The sequence below is a fragment of the Apus apus genome, chromosome 24 (genome assembly GCF_020740795.1).
Source record: "Apus apus isolate bApuApu2 chromosome 24, bApuApu2.pri.cur, whole genome shotgun sequence".
Classification (NCBI taxonomy): domain Eukaryota; kingdom Metazoa; phylum Chordata; class Aves; order Apodiformes; family Apodidae; genus Apus; species Apus apus.
This window is the reverse complement of record NC_067305.1, coordinates 5,517,353-5,544,282: the sequence shown is the minus strand read 5'-3', so window position 1 is coordinate 5,544,282 and position 26,930 is coordinate 5,517,353. Positions and strand designations below refer to the sequence as shown.

Genomic DNA, 26,930 nt, shown 5'->3' with positions numbered 1-26,930 from the left:
TGGAAAAGCGCTGAGTCCGCAGGGCAGGCGGGGGCCCCGCGGGGGGGGCGGGACACGCGGCCGGGCAGGAGGGACCCCGGCCCCGCGGGGCTGAGCTGGGGGGTGCGGGGGGTGGGCCCCGCGCCTGGAGCGCCGTGCGGGGCCCGGCTGGAGCGGGGATGGCCGGCATCCCGGCGGGAGCGGATCGGTGCAACCGGGGGCGCAGGCAGGAAGGGCTTTTCCCCGGGGGCCCCGCGCGGCGCTGAGCCCCGCAAGGTGCCCCGCTGCGGGCTGTGCGTGGCCGGGCCACCCCGCGCCCCCCGCGGCAGGCCCGGGCCGCGCCGCACGGGGAGGGGGGGCGGGCCCAGGGGGCTGCGGGGGCGGCTGGGGCGGGACGGGCGGTGCGGGGCCCAGGCCGGGCGGTGCGGGACGGGCCCGGCCCGGGGTCCCGGTTCCCCCCCCCCCCCCCGCACGTGGGGCGGGCGGCCCCTCCCATCGGCCCCCGCGCGCGGCCCCGCCCCGCCCCTCCCTGGGCGCGGCCCCGGAGACCCCGTAGCGGGGCAGGTGCGCGCGCAGCGGCGGTTGGCGGCGCTGAGGGAGCGCGAGCGGCGGGGGGCGGGCGGGCCGCGGCGGTTGCGCAGCTCGGGAGCGCGGGGGGGGGGGGGAGCGGGGACAGCGAGGAGCGGCCGCCGCAGCCCGCGACCTGCCGCCGCCGCCGCCGCCGCCGCCGGAGGGGAGAGCCGGGCGCGGCCCCGGGCACCGCCGAGGAGCCGCCGCCATGAACAGCGTGGGAGGCGCCGACGAGATCGGGTGAGGGAGGGGGGGGGGGGGGGGAGCGGGAGGAGGCACCGGGGCGGGGGAGGGACGGGGGTCCGGCCCCCTTCCCGGAGGGGAGGCCCGCGCGGGGCCGGCGGGGTGCGGGCCCGCCCGCCATGCTGGGCCTGCGGAGCGGGGGGGCCCCTCACGTGACCGGCCGGGCTGCGGCGGCAGGTGCGCGCGCCAAGGTCACCGCGCTTCCCGCCACGGGGGGGGGGGGGGGGGGGTCGGTTTGTTCCCCCCGCCCCGTTCCCACCGGGCGGTGAAGCCCGGCGGGGACTTTGTGCCCGTGACTCATCAGGGCCGGGGCACGGACCTGGGCCCTCCCCGGGGGGGTGGCGGGACAAAGGCGGCAGGCGGGAGCCCCCCCCGCTCGAGCGGCGTTTCCCTCAGAAAAACGCTGTTTTGACTTGAAAATGCCTCTTCAAACCGGTGACGCGACCCGGGGCTGGGGGTCGTGAGGGGTGTTCGGTGATCTCTCCCGGCGCCTGGCGGCATGTAAGTCACCGGAGACTCGGCACGTTAGAACTGAAAATAGCCGAAATAAACTCAATTGGAAGGAAACCCGGACAAAACTAGCGGCTGCTCGGCTGTCGCCGCGAGGCCGGGCACGGGACCTGCGCGTCACGTCCCGCTTTTTGAAACGGGAGCGGACACCGGGCAGTCCCGGGGCTGGCGCTGCCTCAGCCTCCTCGGTACAGCCAGACCCGGGGGGCAGGAGGAGAGTGTGGGATGTAACACGTTGCTACAAACAGTGCATGTTGCATGAGGCGTGTTTAAGTACCTAAGTTTTGCTCTGGAAGTGTTTTTATTCAGTGCTGGGCATTAATTACCCTGCGGTGCCTGGTGAGGGACCCGAGGAGCCCTGTGCTGCTCTGGAGCTGTCGGCGGGTCCAGCCTGTGGGTTCCTGGGGTAAATATTGTTAACTTCCCCCAGAATGGGCCTGGCTGCCAAAGAGCTCTCCCCTCGGCTGCAGGCTGCTTACATTTTTGATCCTTCTGAGTTGTAATCAGATTTGAAAGGATTGAGTTTTCATCAGAGGTGGTAATTTTAATTTTCTTCCCCTCCCACAACAGACTCAGAGGGGAAGGCACAGAGTGAGCTGTGGGCTGGTCAGCTGCCTCTAGTTGTGTGGAGGAAGTTCTGTTTGGGATGCGAGTCTTCATGGGAAGCGATGAGTTGAACCACTTTTCTAGGCAGAGATTTTAAGATAATAGTTCAGAAGGCAGTGGGTCTGGCAGCCGGGTCAGTGTGAGTATGTAGGGCTTTGTGAGCATTATTCCTTGTAATTAGTACTTGGGACTAGTTTGGATGAAAGCAAGTGCTGCTCTTGAGCTCCTTCTGTCCTCCAGGATGGAGCTCATGGGGACGGTGCTGAGAGAAGTGATGGAGTGAGTCAGACTGCCAGGTTTTATGTAGGCAAAAAGTTTGTTGCTTTTGTTGGGCTTTAAAATACCTTTATGTGCTTCCTTGCTAGTTCTGGGATGAGCTGGTTCAGTGATAGGTACATTTCTGATAGAAAGGAATAAATTAACAAGTAAAATGTTGTCAGGAAGTAGTTGAAGCGGAAGATGTGGGTTTGTGAACCTTGGTTACAGCTTATTACATGTGCTGGAACTTACAGAGAGTTGTTATTCCACTTCTTGCTCCAGAACCCAGGAATTCTGGTGCCTCACATTGTCCTGTGCCTGTCTCTGGTGTCCCGCAGGTGGGAAGAGGGATCTGCAGGAGGGAAGGAGCCAGGGGTGTGTGTTCCATCCCCCCAGCCTTTGCTGGAGAGTTGCTGCCGTGTCGGTGGGGCTGGGCTGCAGCCCCCTGGGGTGTGAGGGCAGGGATGTCAGCAGGCTCCATCCCATTACACGGTTTTAATAATTACTAGCCCATAAACTGAAAAAGGAGGTTTTGTAGGAGGCAGCAAGTGTGAGACTTGAGCCAGGGGCTGATGTGGTACAAGGGAGGCTCCCCCATCCTTCCTCCACACCAGTGTCCTGCCTCTGGCAGCTGCCTCCTGCCACCCTTCTGGGGTCTTTGTGTCAGCTCAGTGCTCATTAACTCCTGCCTCTGCTCCCTGGGTTCAACACAAGGGGAGTCCTGGCCTTGGCATTTTGTAGCAGGCATATCAGGGAGGCCATGGATTTACATACAGCTGCTGCAGGTGACCTCAGGCAACCCTGCTTTGTTTGTTTAACTGTATGTAGGGTGACTACAAATAATTCATGATGGAACTGGAAGGTGTCAGTGACCAGTAGGAGTGGGGAGCCCTTCCCTGCAGGCAGGGTGAGGCTCTGTCAGGATGCAGCTGCTGGTTTTAGATTGATTATCTAGATTGATCTTACACACCAAACTATCAAGTTTAGTTAAAAAAAAATCCCAAAATACAGTTGGGTGAGAAAATGTAGCTGACACAGCCACGGGCCATCAAAACTATCACCAGAGTAGAGCATTATATTGGTTATTTTCATTGCTATTAGCAAATAAAGTTACTTCTTTATGGAACTTGCCCTGAAAATAACAGCAGAGGAAGGAGCACAGGGATCTGTGTGTCCTCTGGAGAGGAAACAGGGAAGGGACATCTGGAGCCACCAGGCAGCCCAGGTGTGAGGACCCTGGGGAAGGGTGGCTGTTACCAGGTGACCTTCTTGCTGCTAACAGGTGGTGGAGAAGCTCCAGCAGGGCCTTTGCCAGGGGGGAGCTTTTCTCTCCTTGAGAAAACTTGGTCACCCTGAAACATGGGAGCAGAAGCCAGGTCTTCAGAGAAGGCTGGTGTTGGTGCAGGTCCTGCCTGTGCTGGTGCCAGAGGAGCAGAAGCAGCCCCTGTCCCTGCAGCTCCAGCAGGATAATGCACTCACTGCACCTTAGCAGAGCTTTGATTTTCTGGCCAGCTTAAGGAGGTGCTTTGATCTACAACAGTTGGTCAAGGCTTTCACTTCTCTGATGCTCCCTGTGCTCCACCAGCTCTTGGGGGGCGTGGGGGTGTCAGTTTCTGTGGTAGCTGCTCTTGAAGAAAACAGGTGAGATAAAGTTTAGTTTGTTTTTTTTGTTGGGAGAACTTCAGCTTTCTCCATTTAAGGATATTAATCCCCAGCTCAGCTGCAGCCACACAGATACCTGAGGGCCAGTAGAAGACAAAAGCAGAGTGTGGTTCCTCTCTTTGATGACTGAGAACTCCAAGGCATCCTCCAGAGATAAACTGTCCCAGCCTGTCTGTGCAGAGCCATCCAGCTGTTAACAGAAGAGCTTTTGAGTTGGTGCTTCTTACTGAAAAGGGTCAAGTGTTGAGGTGGCTTTTAAACTAACCTTTAATTATGCAGTAAATTACTTTGCATAGAAGTCTTGTCACACCCCAGGGTTGATAAAGAGTTGCAGAGCAGGCAGCTGGCACCTCCCTGCTCCTCCCTGTGCTCTTGCCCAAGCACTTGGCCTGCCTGGACATGCAGTGGTGCGGGTTTGGGTGCTCCTCTCAGAGATGGGTTGATTCAAATGTGTTTTAAGCCTGGAGTTTAGTTTGGGTGTTAGCCAGGACTTTCTCATCTCTTTGGAGATACCTCTAAACTAGATTGTAGGATGGTTTCACAGCTAATTGCTGAATTAGTGCTACTGTGTTATTTAGTACTTGCCTCACAGGTTTGCCTTCTCTCTTAGACTTGAACTTGGTGGTTCTACTTTTGCTTTCATTTCACTAGAAGATAATGGCAGACAGGAGTGATTCTGACAGGCCTTTCTGGGTGGGCCAGGGAGTAGAACTTGAAAGAATCGTGTGAAGTTTTTTTCTTAGTTTTAATCAGCAGTTTAAGGACTTTTCTTTACAATGAGGCACTTGGAGAACACAGGGGCAAGGGAGCCTGAGGGCTGACTGGAGTTTTTTGATCTGAGGATGGAAAAAACTCCCGTGCTTTGGGTCTTACCCGGTCATAGAGCTAGAGAACAAGTACAGACAGTTCAGGTGGTGTCTGACTCCAACCACTGCACTAGTTCAGCATTCCTTCATGGAGTTGTGGTTCCTGTTGGGCTTTGATCTTCTGGCACGTGGGAGTTGGTCCCGGGACAGATGCATGGATGCTGCCCATTGCTTGTACATCCGTAGGGAAACTTCCCACCAGTGCTGGTTTTCATGGGGCCATGTCTCTGGAGGTGGTGGCAGCAAGTGGAACTTCAGAGTCTGGTGGTATTTTGGTGCAGTACCTGTCAGGAAGGGCTGCAGCAGCTGTGCTGGTCGTGTGTTTTTGTAGAATCATCTTTTAATTCTGTTTATCTGGTCTCTAGTAACATTTGATGTTGAGCAGCAAATGGATGCAGGGAGGGCCCTGCTGTTCTTTGAACTTGGTGTAGCAGGCCTGATGCACAACGGTGCACACCTCTTGATCCTTAATCCAGGATTAAAGCAGTTAATGAGACAGACTGGGGTATTTAAACGAGGATATCTGGATTTCTGTCAGTTTGGTTTATCTCAAAAGTTTTGGATTTTGTTTTCATCCTTAAATTGGAGCTGCAGGGACCCTGCAGCTGTTTTGTTGTGTTGCTAAGAGAAGTTCAGTAAGTGACTTTGAGCCAATGATCCTTGACAGGCATCCAGACATCCCATTTTAATTGGAGGGGTGGGGATTACCGGGTAGAATGACTATATAGCAGGGTTCTTGGATCACTTTTCAGATTTCAGTGATGCTTTATACATATTTTTCTGAGCTGTGAAGTGTTCCATGCTGGAACTCCTTTCTGCCCCAAAGAGCAGGTAAATGTACTTCCTGTGATGTTTTGTGTTGGTTTTTTTTTTTTTTTTTCTTTTGTATATTTATTTCTCAAAGCAGCCTTAGCAAAGACCTGGAAATATGAAGTTCGGAGGAACTGAAAATGTTTTTGTCTTTGCATAAAAGAATAAAATGTATTCCTGTGTTAAGCTCATGTTCTCTGTTCATGCTTGTGGCACATGAAACAGATCTAGTTTTATGTGACTCTTCATGGAACAGACGGTGGTTGTCACAGAGAACAGGGAATTCTAGTGGAGAGCAGGTGGTGGGTGGTGTTGTGGAGCCCTCAGACCTGCCAGACCCCTCCAGACTGGCTGACTTCTTTGGTAATAAGATGGAGATGATCTGGGGGGTGATCTGGGGGGCTCCCTAACCCCGCTGTGTGCTTTGTTTGCAGGAAGCTCTTTGTGGGTGGCTTGGACTGGAGCACAACACAAGGTAAGCCATGGGTGAGCCAGCCCCTGTGAGCAGCAGGTACCAGGAACAGCCAGTGCTGAGGTGGGAAGGTTGGGAGCAGAGGTGGCTGCTCTGTCCTGCTAATGAAGAAACCTTCCTGCAGACAGTTCAATGGGTGTTCATCACTTTTGGTTTTGTATTTTCTATCGGGGAAGTTTTTGTCAGCTCAGATTACAACTTTTTAGCATTGCTTTACTGTGATACCTCTTGTGTGAGTGGAGGCAAAGCAGTACATACCATTGGTTTAGGGGAAGTAGAATGTAATAATTTTCAGAAGAAGCTTGCACTTGTTTCACCATGTGCTCATCTCTTGTCTCCTCATTGCCAGCACGGCCTCATGGTGTTAATACCTGCTTCTGTTTAATATGTGCTTTCTTTTTAACAGAAACTCTTCGTAGCTACTTCTCCCAGTATGGAGAAGTCGTAGACTGTGTTATAATGAAAGACAAAACAACAAACCAGTCTCGAGGGTTTGGATTTGTCAAATTTAAAGACCCCAACTGTGTGGGAACAGTGCTGGCCAGCAGACCTCACACGTTAGATGGCCGAAATGTAAGTTGCTTCTGTGTTTTGGTTTTATTTCTGCTTCAGAACTTTCTGCTCCAGACTGCTTCAAAGAGCACTTTTAAATTCTGGCTTCTTTTTTGCAGACTGGATGGTGTCAAAGTTACCTGTTACTGGTTTTAATTATTTATTGTAAAATGCCTTTAACTCGGTGATTTGTCACGTTGTAGAAGTGATGCCTTGTTGGTAGCTTTGATCTGAGGAGCTGGATCTCAGCAGTGCTGTGTTCAGCTGCCACAAACCTAACTTCTAGAGCCATGTTCTGCACTCTGAGATCTGACCAAACTGGAACTTCTTCCAGATTGATCCAAAGCCATGTACACCTAGGGGGATGCAGCCAGAAAGGACACGACCAAAGGAAGGATGGGTAAGGAAAGATACTTGGTGTATCCTGCCTGTTTTCCAAGTTTTGGCTTAACCTTCTAGCAGTTTAATTGAGTTTACTTGGATTATATCCATGTTTTAAAGATCAGGAGTCAGTATGAAGGCCTTGACTGTAAGTTTTATTTCTGAAAAATGACTTCTACTTAGATTTCCATGGTAGCACATGGTACCAGGCAGTGTTAATGAACCTTTTCTGTTGTGTTAAGCTCAGTTTGTGGGAGTGGGAGTTCCTTCAGCTCTTAGCACTGTAGTTGGGTTCTTCAGATCTTGAAACAAGTGTCTGGAAGTGCACTGATAGCTTTTCCAGCCTACTTCACACCCTGCAGATTATGATGGTTTAATTAGAAAATGAGTAAATGGCCTCAGAACAGAGTCCCTAGTTCTCTGATCCTCTGCAGAGCAGAGGCTTGTAACTGTGAGGTCTGAAGGTGCAGCTGCTTCACTTCAGGGGCGGGACCCCTGGAGGTGCCTCCCCTGGGCCTGCAGGAGCCCCCTCTTCATCCTGCAGTGTAAAGTGAGAGAAGCAGCCAGCTTTATTGTCCTTCTGACTGATGTTTTTTTCCTCCTTGGTTTAGCAAAAAGGATCCAGGAGCGATAACAATAAATCCAATAAAATCTTTGTTGGTGGGATTCCTCATAACTGTGGCGAGACAGAGCTCAGGGAATACTTCAAGAAGTTCGGAGTGGTGAGTCACACAGTGTGGTGGCACTTTGTCACCAGTCGGTTGCAAGGTGCTTTCCCTCCCCTCTGCCTGCCTCAGATTTCATTAGGCTGTCAAATTTTGAGTTAATTTAGACCAACTACTGCAGAGACATATTGAAGCACTTTGTGATAAACTCTAGTAAACGTTCATCATCTTGAAATGTATCTTGCTGTTGGTCAGGATCTATTGCTCTGGTCTGTAACTTCCTTTGCTGCTTCTGTCTTTGGAGTCAACCTGGTGCATTATTCTGTTCCCTTCCTGCAAAAAACTCCTGAGCTGAGTTGGCTGATGAATAATTTTTTCTCTTTGCAATTGATAACTTATAGCTTGGTGATTTAATAATTTTCATGGATTTTTTTTAGGAAGGAGCAGTGAGTACTTGGGTGAGCTTATGTCTGAGTTTGAAGAACTCAGACTGCCTGAGTTAAATTCAGGACTGTGCCAGTGGATGTGAACTTGTCATTCTTGAGTGGCATTTAGTGTGTTTGTTTGCTATTTTCTTTTTTAAAAATCACCTTTCAGGTTTCAAGTGGCTAATGTCAACAGTACTGTATTCATAATTAAAAATTAGCAATGGCTAACAACTGTTTCTTTAGTTTGAAAGGCTTCAGTAGAGTTGTAAATAAAAACAGGGGAGCATGTTCCACAGCTGTGGAACACAACACTTCCTAAAGGCTCTTCCTCACAGACTTGTGGCTTTCCAGTTCTGACCTCTGGATGGCTGGGGAGATCCAGGGTTCAGTTCCACCAAATAGAGAAGGCAACAGCCATTAAGTGTAAGTGCCTTTAAAAGTAAGTAGTAGAACTTTAACCATAGTGTAGAGGCTGAAGAGTGGATGTAGCTTCTGAGTGAGTTATCTTTGGAGAGGCTCTTAGAGAGGTTTTGTGGCCACAGAGTGAAGAGACAAAAGCAGGCACTGGTTCCTAGCCATGGTCATTGCTTGGTGAGGAAGGGGATCTAGAGGGACCTGAAGGTGATCCAGAGGGACTGTGGGGAAGAGATCTGGCACTGTCTCAGAGCATGACCCCACACAGGGACAGTCCCAGCTGTCAGCATCCGGTGGGATACAGTCAGTGTGGATGTGTAATAACTTGGACAAGTATCTTTTGTAGCTGGAAGTGAAAGGTGTCAGATTTTAAGCTAATTCAGGGGATTCTAGTAAAAAATAAGCTCAGATTAACTTCAATCATAGAATGGCTAGGGTTGGAAGGGACCTTAAAGATCATCTGGATGTGATCACACACATTCTGTGACTGCTTTTCTGCATCGGAGAATTTCAAGGCAGTTCCTTTCAGCTGCTTTAGTGTTGCCCCTGACATGAATGTTGCACCTCTGGTTTTGTTTAAATTGTAGCTCACAGTCATGCTTATTCTGAGGAGAGTCTTTAAGCCCTCAAACAGCTTGCATTTTCCATTGTTTTGTAAGTTGTTGTTGTTTACTAATTTAAAATCACTCCAGTATTGATCATCTATCACTTAGGGCTTTTTTTGTAATTCTGTGCAAAGCATCAGTTTGTACCTGGCACCCTGGGCCACACTGCTGCTCCAGTCTAGCTCAGAGAAGCTGTACAGATTCTTAAAATGTGTTTGGAGTTGAATCTGCTCTTCACATTGAGAATGAAAATGTTTAAAAATGGAAGAAGTGATACTTTGAGAAGCTACATGGATGTTTAGTGGGTTGAGAACAAACTGGCGGGGGGTTTATAGGAGCCTGAGTATAAACAGTGTAGTGACCTTAGTGCTAGATTAAAATTGTAAGTGTGATGAGACTGTAACAAGGCACAAAGGAGCAGCTTTGCAGAACAGATGAACTCAGGCTTTTCTGCAACTCCCCTGAAGAGCAATATTCCCAGTTTGTGTGCACCCCCTGGCCCAGCCTGGTGTCAGTGGCTGCAGCGGGCATTTAATTGTGCTTTGAGGACAGAGTGTGGGAAAGCAGCCCTGGGAGCTGGTGGGAACACTCCCCTGGTAGCACAGTCAGTAGAATTTCCCTTCTCTCTTCCAGGTCACTGAAGTTGTAATGATCTATGACGCAGAGAAACAGAGGCCCCGAGGTAAAGGCTGATCTAGTTTGTCCTTGAAATTTCTTCATACTCTCCTATAGTCAGATGGCAAACTATTTCACACCATCAGAAAAGGTAGACTTTTTTTTTCTGTGTTGCCTCAGGAAAAATAATAATTCACTCCAAGTCTAGACTCTTCATCTACAGCTTCAGTTGGTACCTGTGCATTTAAACTCAGATGTTTCATGTTCATTTATGGATTGTTTGGGTTTTTTTGCTAGTTTTTCAGTTGAGTGAAATTTGATTTTTGAGCCACTCCTGTGGGGGGGGGGGGAAGTAGAGTTCCCTCCTGTTCCACATGAAAGGTGTGTTGGTTCCTGATTACAGGGGGGGCTCTCCAGTTCAGAGGATGTCTGAACAGAGGAGAACAGAATCCATCCATTACATCCTTTTTGGTTAAATGGCTTCACTTCAAATCAAAACACTTCTTAAAGTACACAAAATAATTCTGAAATGTATATATTTTGATTGGGAGGTGTAATCTGTATGCTAGACTGCTCTAAAAAACCCAAAACAAACTGGTACCAGTTTCACCAAGCTCTTTAATCAAGTTGGTACCTTTGGTCAAAGTATGAAGTAGGTTTCATGTCATCCACCTTCCATTGCATCTGTCATCTCTTGGCCAAGCAAGAGGCAATATTTTAAACACGTGGAGCTCAGTTGCTCTGACCACCCTGTAGCATGTTCTACATGCTGGAGAATAGTTTGCCATCTGAACTTTCATTTCTCTTCTGACTCATTATTAAGAAATATATTCTTCACTTCATATTTATTAAGCTGTTAAGTCTTAGTTTTATTTTTAATTTAGACATACATCCTTAGTGACATATTTAAGTGTTTCATAGTAAAGTATGGTAATGTTAAGTAAGTTATTTTTTATTTTTTTCTTTTCTCTCTGTGCATTGTTGACTGTGATTAACGATATCTCTTTAGATTTCTTCTCTCTAGGTGATAATTTATCACAGAGGTACAGGCCAGTTCCACAGTCAGAGGAGGGACGGGCTTTGTCTTTTATTGGAGTGTAAACGAAGTTTCAATATATTTGTTTTTTTGTTTTTTTTTTTACTTTAGCTCTCTTAATCTTCTTTCAACAGATACCTTTTATTTAAGCAGAACATAAATTCATCTATTTAAATGCTCTAGAGCATCTGATTTGAAGTAGAGGAGGCAAAGATACAGGCATCTGAGTGTAGTTTGTTTCTGAAGTTCTGAAACTTTTCAGTAATTATTTTATCATCTCTCTCCTTGTAATATTTAATCCCAGCCTTGCAGCCTCTGAGTAGGAGGTACTAAAGCATCATGCCTGGTCTGGATTTATCCTGGTTGCAATTAATGGCTTCTCTGCTTAAAGCTATACTAAAAAAAAATAAATAAAAAAATAAAGGATTTTGGGTCCACTTTTCCTGGATGGGAATTTAAAGCAGGAGAGGCAGGTGTGGATCCCATCTGTCTGCATCCCCGGTGCAGATGTCCTGCAGCATATTTCTGCTTTAAATCTGACTTCTTAAACAGTGGTCTCGAGTCCTCTTGCTTTCATTTTTGTTCTGTTACATTCTTTTCTGTTCTCTGGTAACCAGGCATCATCTCCAGAAATGGCCTGAGTCCCTGGGCTGTGCTGGGGGAAATCCTCAGTGTGTGTTCAGTGCTCCTGGCCCTGCATCCCTGCACAGGTTTTCTCTTCCCCTCCTGGTTGGGGTTGGTTTATAGAGCCCTGACAGTCCATACCTGTCCTTTCAGTATGACTCCTAAATAACTAGATAACTGCAAAATTCAGAAGGCCAATTCCCTGCCATCTCCTACTGGCATCACTCTGAAGTTTGCCTTGTTCTCAGCCCTGAGCAGCCCCCTCACTGCACAGCCTCTTACAGCTCTGCTGGCAGGAGGAGGGACAGTCCAGCCCCCACTGATCCCGGTGACATTCCCCTGCCTTCAGCTCCCCACAGGAACACCAGCCCTGCCCTGGAGGAGGAGCCAGTGGGTGTCTTGAAGTGTCCGGGTCCTCTGCTCCCTGGCAGTCCCACCAGCTGCTCCTCAGGGTCCCAGGTGTGAGCACAGCCAGGCTGGTCATACCACAGGACACGGTGCCTTTGGGGTCTCTGCTGCTCCTGCTCTCTGTTCTTGGCTGAACCAGCAGCTCTGAAGTCACTTAGAGGTTCTTGCTGTCTTTGTTCTCTTCCTCCCCTTGGCTGCCAAGCAGTGTCATGGCTCTGTTCAGGAGTCTCCTTGGGTTCCTGCTAAGTGCAACCTGTTTCTCCAGTCTTCCACAAAGCCCTGGCCTCCAAAAAATAAAGCTCCTGGATGATAGACTTGGTCACTTCTAATGTATTTAAAATAACATGTTGTTGGGATTTTGCTGTGTATTGTACTCTGACTTCTTCACTGTTCTTATCTTGTGATGTTTGGCCCTTTTTGACCCTTTTTCTTCCCTGGCTTCCTCCATGATGTCTTGCTCCCCTTCCTTCTCCCCCTCCAGACCCCATCCCCAAACCAGTCTGTTCCCCTCTTCCAGTCTTCTTGGAATCAAGTCAGACCAGCAGCCTTCCTGTCTAGATGGTAACCATCACTTTTCTTCCCCACAGCCTTTTTAGATAAAGGCTGTAATACTAAATATGTGATTTAAATACAAATACCTTTGGCTCTGCTCCTTAGCTTTCCAGTGAAGCTCAGACAAATATATTGTGATGAAATGCTGCTCTGCATTTCCAGGCTGCTTTCATCACAGGGCAACAAAACTTCGTTTATACTGCCAGTCTCTTGTGTGTGGGAAATGCCAAGTTTTTTCCTTTTTATTTTAAGTTTATTTTAGTGATGTCTTTTGCTCTTGTTGCTGACAGCAGAATTTGACCTGCTGGAATCTGTTTTGGCCTGTATCTTTGTGTATTTTTTTATATATATATTTATATATAAACTTTCTCTACAATAGGCCTCTTTGGGCTTACCCAACCCAGTTGGATAAGCTCAGAGAGACACTGACTGTCATAGATCCTGTATTTATTTCTGTTTAACGCTGTAGAGCAATATCTGGCTGCTGTCAGCACTAGCTGCAAAGCAAAATGCAAACCAAGGGGGAAATCTTGGGTTTCAGAAGAGCAGAAATGCATCCATATTCCATGTGCTTTTTGACGCCGCACCTCGTTTTTCTTTCTAATTTTTGATTGCTCTGCCCTTGGCTAATCCAAAGAATGGCACAGTTGATGTACTGCATGTGTTCCTACCTGGCCTGGGGTGTCACACCAGCAGCCAGTGGTTGATGGCATGAACCAGCCTCCCTGTTCTGTGCAATTAACCACTGTTTTGCCACTCTCTCGGCAGCACCAGCAGCTACGACCTGAGCGCAGAGGTTCTCAAAGTGTCACCTCAAAAAGCCATGTGGTCCTGGGCCTCATTTGCAGCCTCATCCACAGGCACCAGACCCTCCCCTGAGGCCTTTTAAATCACTGCTGGAACCAGCAGAGCTGCTTCCACGAGGGCTGGGGGCAGATCTAAGGATGTGAGCCACCCTTGGGGGTCTGGAGCAGTTAGCAAGGTCCTGGGTTGAAGAGAGGGACTGAAAAGCATTGCATGGGTTTCCAGGAGAAAAGCAGCAGAAAATATAATAAATGAAATATACATGAATAAGAAATAAAGGGATGTGATGGCAAAGCATCCTGCTCTGTGTGAGCAGCCTTGCTCTTCCTGCTGGGGTTGCTGTTTGGAATGACTCTCTCCAAGGTGTGGAAAACTTTTGAGAACCTCTGATCTAGGTTGTTAGTTTCTGAAGCTTCTCATTCATCCATGGAGTGGTAAAATTTGTCATGCTTTAACAGCTACATTTCAAAGACAACTTTCTTATTTTCCATGGAAAATAATTCCCTAATTGGAAGATGGGATATATGGGATGGGCGGAAGTTGCTTTGCAGCTTTGGGGAGCAGGGACATGACAGGTTTTCCTTGGGAACCTGCTTTCAATCAAAGATAGGAGCAGCAACGTTGCTTGACTCTGATCTGCTGTCCCACAAGGATTTTGTTTTCAATCATGTGGTGCAGTTGTATTTATGACTATACTGGCACTTTTTTTTTTTTCCCATTTCCTGGTAGGTGCTTTAGGAATAAAACCAAATTACAAGATAGATTAACGAGCTCCGTTTGTAAGTTGCATGTGTGAAACCCAGATACGAGGCATTCACTGCCTGAAGTACAGGAAATGCCCTTTGCAATTTTCTCAGATTGACTTATTTTTCTTCTTATTATTTTTTATTTTGGGAAAATTTAACACAAGTCTCAGTTATCTGAAACCCCTGCTTGAACCCTTGGTCCACCCCTAATACTGTTCATCATCCTGTTTTGTGTCACAACACCCTGCTACCTTGATTCACTCTTCGTCGTTGGCTAGGTTTTGGATTTATTACTTTCGAGGACGAACAATCAGTGGACCAGGCTGTCAACATGCATTTTCACGACATCATGGGCAAAAAAGTGTGTAGTTGTAGTTTTATTTTACCTTAAGAAAGAGCCAAGTCTTGGGCAACTTTCAGTTTCACTGGTGAATCACAAGGAGTGGTTCAGTTAGGAGGGAAGAGCCTGGACATCCAAATTCGAGGCTTTATCCATGGAGGTGGGGAAAGTCTGAGTTTGCTTGAGCAGGAGGGGAAAGCAGCTTAGCCAGGGGAGGGAGGTGGGTCTGGAAAGCCTGAGAACTTGGGCCGTGGGCTGGTTTGGGGGGGGGGGGCAAGGCCTTGTGCTGACAGACCTGGGGGGCTGCTCGGGCTGAGCATCGCTCGCTTGCGCTGGGCTGGCACCCACTGCCTTGCCTTGGAGCACTGCTCAGGGGCAAGGAGAGACCTGGGTCCTTCCCTGATGTTGGGGAATCAAGAGTCCCAATGAAATCTGAGTTGTTCAAGGCTTGGTTTAAGATACCACTCCTTCAGATGTGCATTTGATACTCAAATTTTGAGGTGGTGTGAGACAATCTACTTGATATAATCTTAAACTTGAAAAGAGAGAAAAACATCCTGAAGGATTGGTTTTTTAAAAAATTGGGTCACTTACTGTGGAACTTTGATACAAACCCACGTACTCTATATAGTATTTAACCACAATGCAGTTAAGTGACCTCTGGTTGTTTCATCTTCATACTGTGTTGTCAGCAAATGGGTCTTTGATAGGAAGGAGTTTTTAGGCTTGCTTTGATGTTATTCAGCAAGGAACATGCTTGAGCCTGTGGAAAAAAAAAAACACCGTAAAAGCCAAGTAAATTGTTGCAGGAAACCCAGGTTTTATACAGGGAAAAGATTTAAGTTCAGAAAGAAAAATTAACCACAGGAAATTCCAGTAAATGTAAAGTCCTTGCAGCTTTACAGTAGGTCCAGTCATTAAAGTAAATGACCTTAGAGTAAGTGGGTTTCAGGGAAGCACAGGAACAGTCACTTGTCTAAAATTATTGCATTGTCTAATTTTACATTGTCTTTTGAAGTCTCTGTGTGCTGATATTTCATGAGCATTTCTTTAGCAGGGTCCGTGGTTTTGCTTATCAGGGGCATTTGAGTTAACTGTGCAGTGTGTCATGCTTTTATTCCTAGGAACTTGTTTTGGGGATGAGGGGTGGGCTGATTCCTGATGATGGGAATGGAGCAAATGCAGAAATGTGCTTGTGGAGTCAGGAACATCAGTGTGTGTCCTTGGTTACTCCTTTTCCTCCTGTGAGCAGCTGAGCCCTCCCATTTGCCAGCAGTAAATTCACAGTGTGGGTCTGAGTGATCTATATCCTGTGTCCATCCTCTGAGCTTTCCTTAGAATTGCCTGAAACCAACAAACCACCTACAGGAGGGGTCCTGTCACAGAGCAGTGTGCTGGATAGAAACAGGAGCAGAGGATCACAGGTCTGGGAAAGCATGGAGAGCCCTGTGGGAGCCTCGGGAATGTCACCTCCTGTGCCACGACCTCGGTGCTGACCCAGAGTTCTCCATTGTTTCCCAAACAATCCTGGTACCAGAATGAAATCACCTCTTCTTGTCCTTTTTGTTTTTCCCTTTCAATGACACAAAAAGCAGGAGTAGGCTGTTTGTTTGTTTTTTTTCCAGCCAGGAGCAGTGGAGATGCCTCATGTCTTGGTGCAGGTTGGGCTTCAGGCAGAAGTAGAACTGTAACCTCACTGCTGGGAATATTGCAGAGGGATTTTCCAGTCCTCAGGCTGGCAGCTCCCCACCTCCAAATGTGCACTGCAAAATTAATGGAATTCTTCCATCTAGATTAATGTACTCCAGCTCCTCCACTCTTCATTGACTAATAATGCCTACTTTGGAAATGGTGTCTCTTTTTTCTTTTCTTTTTTTTTTTTTTTTTGCAATTAAGAAGGTATTGCTGAAATCAATCCCTGTGTTGTTGAAAGGGAAAAAATGGAATTAAAATTGCAAGAAGGACTCTGCTTTTGTAAGCAAGAACTGAATTCCCTCAGGGCAAATGTGTTAAGACTCATTAATTTGAGTCCTTTGAAAAATTCCCTTGGTTCCTCTCTGGAAGGGCCTTCAGCTGACAGAGATTTGGTTCCTGTCATGTGGAATGTCCTTGGGGGGGTGGTGGGCTTTGTCCTTGCCTTGTGCCTGTTTCCTGTTTGTTCTCTGACACAAATGGTTTTTAAGACATGGCAGGAAGAATTCTGAATTCTTTATTTTCCATACGACTCAGGCCCATTGATGATTGGGATTTATTTCCTTTGTACTCTGGCACCCATTAAAATTAATCGTAAGATAATAATAATAATAAAAAAAGGCTTTAATTCAGCATGCATGAGTGCTGAGAGTGTTTCATTAAATCAGAAATTGGATATTTTTTTTGAGGGGTTTATGTTGAATGTGCAGCTTATTTTAAGTAGGTCAAATGCACTTAGTGGGTTGGAACACTGGGACATTTTATCTTTGAACCAAATAAGTTAAGCACTGTCTCTTGCTAATTTGAAAAACAGGAGGGCTTTTGTCACTGACTTAACACAGTATGAAGATTTGCTTCTTATTGACTCAACTGTCCATTTTTATTACTTGCATGTTTGTTTACTTTTTTGTTAGATGTAATGTAAGATTCTCTTATCACATCCATTCCCTCTGACATTGTTTGAGTTAATTGAGATTCTTTAAGCGTTAGCCTGGGGAAGGTAAGTCTTTATCTTCCATTAGACATTTAAATAAAACCTAAGTTTAAAAACAAGCAAACAAAAAAAACAAACAACCCAACCAACCAAAGTGTGTTTCTCAGGTATGAGCTGAGCTGAAATTGCACTTAGCTGGGGTGGGTTTAAACTGTAACTTCCAAATGAACCCCGAAGATGCTGGAATGGTTAAAGCATTAGTACCCTTTTTCAGAGAACTCTTTACTGCAAGTTCTTTTTTTTTTTTTTTTTTTTTTTTAACTGAAAACCTCATCTTTGTAACTCCTCCCTTTCGTGTTAAATTAGTGTATAAATCACTTAAAGGATTATGCTTTTGTAAGTGAAGAGCCATTGTAAGAGGGTACTGCTGTTTTAAGGTGAAAGCCAATGAGCTCTGTGCTGAGACACCCATGATTTGTAGGATGTGTTACCTGCAATCCCTCACAGCAGGGCTTGCCATGTCTTACCAACGGATACGTTGTACCTGAGAAACATTTTTAAATTACTGGCCTTAAGTTTAATAATTAAGTATTTAGACGTAAGTCGTAAGATGCTAAGTGTAGTCTTAAGTGTAATGAAGGGTGTGTGTGAAGGGAAGGGGGGTGTCCTGCCCCCCACCCTCCCTCCTGAGCGCTGCCTCTGTTTGTTTAGGTGGAAGTGAAGCGAGCGGAGCCTCGGGACAGCAAGAGCCAGACCCCTGGGCCCCCTGGGGCCAGCCAGTGGGGAAGCAGGATCATGCCAAGTGCTGCCAATGGCTGGGCAGGGCAGCCCCCTCCGACCTGGCAACAGGGATATGGCCCTCAAGGTACCACCTCCCAGCCACTGTCATCACCTCTTGCCTCTGCAGGTCACTGGTCACCTGGTGCTGCTGGCAAAGGGCAGTGTTCCTGGGTTGATCAGTGCCATGGCTGGGCTGGGCTATGGAGAGCAGAACTCAAATTCCACACGTCAGTCCTTCCCAACTCAGCTGAGATTGCTCCTTCACTTCTTTTTCCAAAAACCTTTGCTCTGTAGGGCAGGAGTCAGGGGTTGTGCCAAGTCCAGTGTGTCCCCAGAGGGTTTTCACCCCCAGGGTTTCCACAGTGCAGAGAAGCTGCTGGGAGAGCTCAGTGCCTGGAGCTGTGGCTGGGGCTGTGGGATTGTCACTGGCCTGAGACCCTAAGGAAACATTCTGTTGAAATATGGGTTTGCAAGGATGAGGCAGTTTCAGAGGAAGTTATAAGAACAATTTGAAAGGGATGAGAGAGAAACAGATGGTCTAGTCTTTGGATTTATTGCTTAATGCAATCTGGAATAATACCAAGCAGCTCTGGGGCTCCTGGTGCTTGCAGGGGAGCACTCACTGCTTGTAATTTTCTCGATTTAGCTGGAACCCTTCAGGGCTGAAAGGAGCAGCCGTGTGTTCTGGGTGTGATGGTTATAACCCCCACCAGGATTTGCAGCCAAGATAAATATGTCGAGTTCATCTACAGACAGTTTGATAAGTTCTGGAGAAATCCGGGGGAATAATCGAGTTGTGTTTGACAGAGCAGACCTTGCTGGCTCTTGAGAGATGAGAAATGTTCACCTGGGGGGCTGGAGGGAGTGTCACTGCTTCATCTATTGCTACAATAGATGGTTCCTCAGTGGAGGGATTGCTTGTTTCCCCATGGTGCTTATTAACTTGAAAGCTGCAGCTGAGGCTCTGGCATCCTGCACAGATGTGCTGCTCTGCAACTGTGCAAACGGGGAAAGGAGATGATTGGCAACGAGGTTCTTTGTGGAGAAAATTGTATCTGATCTGCTGGGAAGATGAACGTGCAACACAAATGCATTTATCTTTCAATCTTGGTGCTGCAGCGAATGCAGAGGATGATATTTGTATGGTTCAAAACCATTAAAAAACCCATTAAAAATAACCAGGATAAACTTGCTAGTATATTGAAAACACTTGGGATGTGTGCTCTGCTGTGGCTCTCAGTGGGTTCTTTCTTCTGCTGCAGTTTCCTGCACTTGATGTGCTTGCAGTTCTTGAACACTCAGTCTGATTTGCGTTTGGGGGCTCCTGTCTCCTCTGTGTTATTTTCTGAATTATTCAGTCTTTTCACAATTGCTTATTCAGAAATGGTCCAAGACTATTTCTTGGACCATAAAAGATGGATCTGTAAGGGCTACTGGAGCATACCCAGTCTGTCCCAGAGCAAGATCAACTTCTTGTAACTTCCCCCTGTTCAGAATTCAGAGCTTCAGAGCATGTATAAGTTGCTTTTTTGTTCTGTTGTAGGGATGTGGGTGCCAGCTGGACAGGCAATTGGTGAGTACATTGTGTGGGACCCATCGGAAAAGAAAAATCCTACTGACTGAGGGGGATGTTTGTTTAATCTACAGTGATTTGTGGATTTCTGTAGGATTTAACCTACATTTAAAGGCTTGATTGAATTTGTCCTGAAAGAACAAAGGAGATGGTGGTGTATTCCTGACAGCTCAGTAATGGGAGCTGACACATCCTGGTGTCACCAGCTGGGCTCATTTGTTATCAAGGAATTACATTCTTAACTGCAATTATTTACAGTGGGGGTACTTGAAGGACAAATATTTCCCTGAGTAAAAATTGATAGAAGGCTGAGACAGCCTCTGAAATCTGTCAGACAGCTTTACCCCCTCTGGAGGATGCTGACTTGAGTAGCAACTTCTCATTATTAAGCCACTTAAGTTCCTGGTTTCTCCTTATTTTCCAGGTGGGTATGGACCACCTCCTCCAGGAAGGGGAGCTCCTCCACCACCACCACCATTTACCTCATACATAGTCTCTACACCTCCTGGAGGATTCCCTCCTCCACAAGGATTCCCACAGGGCTATGGCACCCCTCCACCATTCAGTAAGTGACCTGCAGCCCATCACCACGTTGCTCATCTTCATCTGGGCTTGGATTTTTTTTTTCCCCTTAAGTTTTGTCTCTCCTTGGATGTTCTGCCTAGATTGGATGTTCTGAGCTCTAATTAACTAGATGAGGGTCTTTGTCACCACTTGGGTTAACTTTTTTTCCTTGGGTGCAGTAAACATTTGTTATGTTCTCTAGGCTAAATCTGTGTTGCTAAACGAGCTGGGGTTTATTGTGTGGCCCTGTTGTGACATCTGAGAGGAGCAAAGTTGGAGATTACTGACCTGGGCTGGACACAGGCTGGCATTTTTGGAGAAGCTTAAGGAATTAAGGTCAAAACTGGCATTGAAAAGAGGATTTTAATACCTACCCCCTCAGGCCACCTTTTGAAAAGTCTGATCACAAACCTCATGTTAACAAGGGGGAGAATAGCACCCACTTGTCTCAAGTTGTTCCTTCTGCTGTGGAGAAACCATTTGTTTGGGGTGTCTTTGTGTTGCCTGCAAAGAGCTGGGGCAGCAGGGCTTCCTCGTGTGCCCCAGGTGAGCAGTTTGGGCCCTTGTGCTGGTTGCTGAGCTGGCTGCAGTTTTCCCTTGTGGTGAGATGTTTCCTGTTCAAAGGTTTATTGTTGGGCTCTTCCAGCCACAGTGGCTGTGAAGGAGTGAATTGTGCTCTGGCCAGTGGTAGGTGACAAACACTTTGGTTTTAATCAACTTCTAAGTATTATTTTTCAATTCTATCTAAAGCCCAGCCAGATGTGGGGGTCATGTTGCCTGTCTCTCTTTAACAGAGATCCTGCTTTGCTGTTTCAGGTTTTGGTTATGGTGCTCCACCTCCTCCACCTGACCAGTTTGCCCCACCAGGAGTCCCCCCTCCACCTGCCACTCCAGGGGCAGCACCACTAGCTTTTCCACCACCACCACCACCATCTCAGGCAACTCAGGACATGAGCAAACCCCCAACTGCTCAGCCAGAATTTCCTTATAGTCAGTTTGGTAAGTAACAACGTGTCAAATAATCTCAGCTTGATCCTTCCCTCCTTCCTGCTCTCCTTTGATACTTGGGTAGAAAGTCAGTGTTCAGGAGCCCTTTGCTGAGGCTGAAGCTCTTTTCCCCAGGATGGAAGTGCCCTCCACCAACTGTCTAGTGATCCTTGAATCAGGCACTATGTAGCCAGAGGGGATTTTCTTTAGCAGCTCTAAATAGCTCAAGAGTTGTGCTCTGGCAGGATAAGTCACTGATTTGTGCTCTCTCTGAATCTGTAGTTATTTTTTTTCCTCCAATAGCTTAACAGAGCTTGTAGTCAACTTTTTTGTGTCACTGACTTGAATTAGAATGGAGAATAGACTTGGAATAGTGAGAGCAACACCGAGGGGCAAGCAGGGCAGGGTGTTAGAATCCAGCTGGGTGCCTTCCTTTCCCCTGTGCCTTTCCTGTCTATGGCAAAGCAAGAGTTCTTCAGTGTGTAAAGGTTAATGGTGCTGCATAGAGAACTGCTCAGATAGCTGGTAGCACTGATCTAGCAAGCTTGAAGCCAGGCAAGACAGTACTACACACATCCAAAAAAAAAACCAAAACCAAACAAAAACTCAATTGTTAAGCAAGTTCTTGTGCTCCTGAATAAAATTTCTGCTCCTCCCTGTGGCATCTGAGAGGGAGTTCTCATCTGTCCTCCCACTCAGCCCTGCTCTGAGCAGTGTCCTCCAGAGAGCTGGGACACTTGGTACAGTTATTTCAATGGATACTGTTCAAAGTTCCAAAACTGTGAAACACTCTGAGGGAAGATGAGCCTTTCAGATGTGTTTATAAAGCAAGTGTGTGTTCTCATGCTGAGCGATTTGTAATGTTGCTCAGTTTGTTCTAAACAAAGTTGCTTCCATAGGTAGCTTTGACCTTGAGACTAAGGAGGAAGTTTTTCTTGTCTTGCTGGAACTTGTCTCCTTGCAGACTCTTTTTAAAGGGAAGTGGATCCTACTGAATAAAATCTAAGTCTGTGCACAATCATTTATATTCAGTGGGGAGCCAATATTTGGGATGTGCTGGAGGTTCAGGAAGAATCTGTTCTCCAAGACTGAAGAACTGGGGAGTGGGGCTGGCAACATTTGATGTATCTAGTACCACTTGCCTCTGGAATGCTCTAGGAAGCCTCTTTGCCAGTGAAATATTCCCGGTGGTCAGTCTGTCAGGAGTGCTGGGGAGGGAGAACAGGGCGTGTAGTGCTGCATTTTGAGGGAGAATGCTGAGGTTAGTTGGTGAAACCACAACTGCAGTTGGTCCCTGGCTTCAAGAGTGCTTTTCTAGCCCAAAAGCTGCTCTGAGTGCAGGTGCCAAAAGGCAGAGGCACTTACCAGCACCACAGAGCCATCCACCTGCTCATACAGCTGAGTGTAAACCTTGTAACCTGTTTAAGAGCTTCAGCACTTCATGTGATTGCAGATCAGTTGGCAGCACTGCTGTACACCAGGCAGCCTAGCTGATCTGCATGTATTTGCATAAATGCATAACGTTTGTGGGCTTTAAAGAGGCACGGAGTGCGCTCTGGTCACTGGCATTTGATTTGTCCTGGCTCGACAGCATCTTAGTGCTGTGAGCACTAGTGAGTTAGGCACTAACGTGGGTGTGTCCCCCCCACCCCAACGATTATCTCTGCACAGGCCTCTCCTGGGGTTGGTCACCCTGGTCTCCTCATTTCTCACTAGGGCTGGGTTCCTATTCTCAAGACCCTTCAGGCTACGCGCCAATACTTTGTTTACACTCTTATGGTCAGGCTGAGCAGTGAGGAGCCCTAGGTAGGTGGTGCCTCTTTACAACCAACTCGGGATGTCTGCCTTGGGGACATGAACTGGGGGTTTCTTGCAGGGTCTCTGCAAGAGGGTGGGGGGCACAGTGGGGCTCAGATGTTGACCTTGAGTCAGGGCAGCGCAGCTCCTGGTGGTCACGAGCTGGCTGGGGTGAAAACTGGTGATTGCAGTGGGAGTGATGCTGCTCTTGGCTTCCCAAGCTGCTGCTCTTGGCTTCCCAAGCTGCTGCCCTGGCCAGGCTTAGTCCTGGGTAACCCAGCCCAGCTCTGGGTCTGGAGCAAAGCAGCAAGGCCTGGTGGTGGGCACAGCTCAGGCAGAGCCCTCTGAGGCAGTGGGTGCACCCTGTGCTTGCTGCCAGGTGCAAACCAGGAGCTGCAGCAGGAATTGGAGCAAGCAGGGGGGAGACAAGGTGGGCATAAATGTCTGGCTGGTCAGGTTCCCTTTGTGATCAGCAAACGGGGAGCTGTGCTCCCAGCACTGGGTGCTGCAGCACTGCAGTCAGCAGGGACAACAACTGGATTTTTTTTTTTCTCCACTCCAAGCCTCACCCCGTGGCAAACAATTAAATGGTATTTTTGGTTGCCTGCTTATCTCTGGAAAAAAAAGTGACTGGATTAGCATTTTGAGCTCATAGAGGCCTGTGATAGATGTGTTTTAAGGCTCATTAGTGAGAAGGAGCCCTCAGAGACAGGCAGAGCTTGAAATTGAAATACTGAAGACACACTAAGAGACTTTGTTTTGGATTAAGAGAGTTAAACCTGCTGTGAGGCTGCCCGGGGGGCAGAGCTGTGGGAATGTCCTTGGGCATTAGGGTGGTTAATGCTGCCTTCCACAGCCCAGGCTTGCCCTGATGCCACTGCTATCGTTAAGAGTCGTATTTAATTAGGGGAACTTATATTAAATTTCTCAGTGTTCTTAATTTGCATCTAGTCATTTTCACACTGACAATTTCAGCAAGTCTTTTGTCTTCTCCCCCTCTCTCTACCCCCAAATCCTGCTCACTCCAAACCTGTGGTGTGGCAGAGCAGCCCAGGGAGGCAGGAGAGGAAAAACATGGAGTTCTCAGGTTGGGAAAGAGCAAGATCCAAGGGATCTGGCAGCATTCCCGTGGGATGGAGCCTGATCAGGCCTAAACTGAACTGAGCTGGGGGTAGGGGAGGCACAAGGGCTGCAGCATCTCCTGGTGGCTTAAAAATGTTCACCCCCACCTGCCAGGTTTTGAATCAGATCTTTGTTTTTGCTCTCAGACCAAAGACGCTTCAGGCTGCCCACGCAGGCAGTTTTGGGGGGGTTTTGTTCTTTCCAGGGGCAGTTTTGGACCATGGAGTGTAGAGAGTGCAGCAGGTGCAGCCTTCTGAGTTCTGCTTTGCCCCCTCATGTTTCAAGTTACATTTTTTGAATTGGGCATCCCTTGAAAGAGAGGCTGATCAGTTAATTAAAAGGAGTGGACAGCAGGGCTCTGCTTTTTGACAGGGGATTTCAGATTGTCTTAGTGTGTCTTTTCAGCAAAGGAAATTTCTTGCCTGTCCAGGGGGGTGGTGAAGCTGACTCTGTGCAGCCAGCTTGAGGTGCTGCAGCTGCCTAGCTGTGAGATTTCAGGAAAAACCTCCTTGCTGCATCCCCATCTCTGCTGAACCTGGCAGGTCTGGTTTTTTAACCAGTAAAAACCGAAACAAAATGAGAGCACTGGGAGCTGCCAGCAGAGCTGCAGCCACTGCCAGCTGGGGGGGCCAGGCACTGCCACTCGTGAGCTGTGCAGTTGTGCTTTTGGCCCATTCCCTCAGCAGAGGAGGTTCCTGCAGGGCCTGGGGCTGCTCTGCTGCAGGTCCCAGGCAGGTGTTGTGCGCGGGGGAGGGAGCTGGTGCTGGGAGCTGACTCTGCCCTTTTCCCTTCTCCCCAGGGTATGGACAAGACTTGAGTGGTTTTGGACAAGGTTTCTCTGATCCCAGCCAGCAACCCCCTCCCTACGGAGGCCCCTCGGTGCAGCCATCCAGTGGCCCACCGGCCGGAGGAAGTGGTTTTGGACGAGGACAGAACCACAACGTGCAAGGATTTCACCCCTACAGGCGCTAGCGGGGCTGCAAGCAGGGAATTCTGTCCACACGGGGGTGTCTGGGCCCAGCAGAGCCCAGCAATCCCAGACTTCTGAACTTGTGACAATCACATACTTGATGGAAGAAAAACCTAACAACTTTTTTTTTGTTTATTTTTTTTGTTTGTTTTTTTTTTCATCTTGTTTGTTTTTTTTTTGGGGGGTGGGGGAAGATGCTTCTGAAGGCAGAGCTGTGGGTGTTTGGACTGCAGTTTTTAAACATTTTCCTTTCTCTAACCCATCAGCACAAATAAAGAAAATGTCACTGGTTCAAACTACAGGGTTTTAAAAATGTCTTCAGCTTTAATTCAAAACTTCAGGTTTCTTTTTTTTGTTTTGTTTTTTGAAATTATTTTTCCTGAGCCTTTGTTTTACCGTATATTGTAAACTTTTATGTTTAAAAGAAGAAAAAAAAATATATACATTTACAGATTGTGAAATTTTTAAGAGAAATTTTCTACTATGTATGCTGGCTTATTTTTTAATTTAAAGCAGGGTTTCCGTTAGCACTGTTGGGGGTGGGGGGGGGAGCTGCAGCCCCCCCATGCCCGACCCGAGTGGTGGGGGTGGATGGTTCAGAAACTCTGGGAGTTACAAAAGAAATCTACTGAGTGTATTTTGCTGTTGTTACCTGCAGGGGTAGGGCTGGTGAGGAGGCAGGGCAGGGTTGTTGCTGCACAGAGTCACTTGGGAAGCTCTGGGCTTCACACGTGTCAGACCCTCTGTGGGTTTCAGGGTTAAGGGAGTTAACGGAGGCCTTGTTCAGATGTAGATTTCCCTCAGGCAAAAGGTTTAGGTGCATTTTGCACTAACCAGTGATTACCCCTGGTTTGAATAAAGAGAAGTACCTTTGGATTAGAAACACAAGCCTGTCTCTTATTTTTTTATTTTTTATTTTTATTTTGTCTTTCTTTTGACAAAACACTTTGCTTGTGAATTTGTGTTTCCATGAGGAAATCGAGTGGCAGCCTTGAGAACTCAGCCCTGGGCAGCAGTGACAGGCTTGGCTGGGCCCTGGGGGGCTCCTGACCCCTCTGGGGGGATCCAGCCACTGATCCTCCTGCCCACCCAGCCCTTCCCCTCCCGTGGGATGCCCAGCTGGGCTGGAGGTGGCTCTGGGTCACCCCTTGGATGGAGCTGAGGTGGCAGCACCTGTTGGCTGGTCCTGGGCTGGCTCAGGTGCTGAAGGGCTCGTGTCCCCAGGACCTGCTGCCACGGGTGGGTCTGTGTCCTGGGTCTCCTGCAACCTCAAGTGCTGCTCCTCATTGACCTTGGGCCTTCAGGGCTCTGAAAATTCTTACAAGCTCCAAGGAGCACGTGGAGGTATCTCATGGATCTGTGCTCCTCCAGGAACGTGCCCCTTGTCTTTCTCTTCCCCCACTGTTGAGATCTGGAGGTGATTTTCCTGGTGAGATGATCTAGTGCTTGCTCTGGGGTCCTGGTTCCTGTCCTGTGTGGTCAGAGTGCTCTCCCTGCCCCAGGCTGATCATGAAGTTACTGCTTCTCCTTTCTGGAGGGAGACCAGCCCAAAATGCCTGGCCCGTGGGTTTGTGAGCACCTCGTGGTGCAGAGTGACCAGGGCTGCCCAGCCTGGCTGGTTTCAACACAGGGTCCAGCCCTGGGAGTTGAACTGTCCTGAGCTGACCTGGGAGCTGCCTGGTGACAGGGTCTGCCCCTGATCTGGGTCTGCATCCAGCTGCTGTGTCCAAACCACATCCCAGCCATGGTGTGCTGCTGGGCTCCTCGGTAGTTGCTGTTAATTGGGCTTAACTCCTGCTGGGAGCCGAGGAGTTTCCAGGAGCAGACGTGCTCAGCACAGCTTCAAGCTCAGGGTGTCTGTGGGGAGGTCAGGGCGGCTCTGGGAAGGACGTGGATCCATTGAGGGCAGCTCTGAGGCCGGGCCCGTGCGGCTGCTCTCGCTGTGGGTCCTCTCGGTTTCCTCCATGGGTCTGGTGCTTTCCTGCTGGGGCGGGAGCTGCTCCGCTGCCTTCCCCCCCCCGGGGGGAGCTTCCCGCTCTGGCTCCTGGTGGGGGTTTGGTTGGTTGGTTGTTCGCGTGGAACGGGAGCGCAGGAGCCCTGGCTGCTCCGGGACGACGGGTTCGGGGGACGCAGACCTGCCCGGGGCCGGCGGGGCACGGGGGGCTCGGTCAGCCCTGCCGCCCTCCCTCGCACTTCTGCTCCGGGTGCGGGGCTGGGGGCCCCGGGGCTGGGGGCCCCGCTGCTGCCGGGGGAGCGGCCCCGCCGGGCCCCCCGCGCCGGGAGCTGAGGCCGCTGCGCCCGCCCCGCCCCCTGCGGGGCGCGGCCCCTTTAAGGGAGGTGAGGGCGGAAGCGCTGGGGGGCGTGG

The 26,930-nt window shown here is 48.6% G+C and overlaps 1 protein-coding gene across 5 annotated transcripts; it reads left to right on the top strand.

The window, feature by feature from the left end:
* The first annotated feature begins 576 nt into the window (after positions 1–576).
* Positions 577–25,453, top strand: DAZAP1 (DAZ associated protein 1). 5 transcript variants are annotated; one of them, XM_051639479.1, is made up of 13 exons: positions 577–789; positions 5,939–5,979; positions 6,383–6,549; positions 6,863–6,928; positions 7,521–7,631; positions 9,655–9,703; positions 14,085–14,167; positions 17,484–17,637; positions 19,096–19,125; positions 19,550–19,690; positions 20,506–20,688; positions 22,393–22,482; positions 24,395–24,483. In XM_051639479.1, exons 1-12 carry the CDS (start codon positions 758–760, stop codon positions 22,470–22,472), a joined length of 1,137 nt encoding a protein of 378 aa, XP_051495439.1. In that variant the 5' UTR covers positions 577–757; the 3' UTR covers positions 22,473–22,482; positions 24,395–24,483. The 5 variants fall into 5 exon arrangements, with proteins under 5 accessions (XP_051495439.1, XP_051495440.1, XP_051495437.1 ...); XM_051639477.1 differs by lacking the exon at positions 22,393–22,482 and having other exon boundaries at positions 586–789; positions 24,395–25,453; XM_051639478.1 differs by lacking the exons at positions 577–789; positions 22,393–22,482 and adding an exon at positions 1,118–1,293 and having other exon boundaries at positions 24,395–25,453.
* Positions 25,454–26,930: the final 1,477 nt, after the last annotated feature.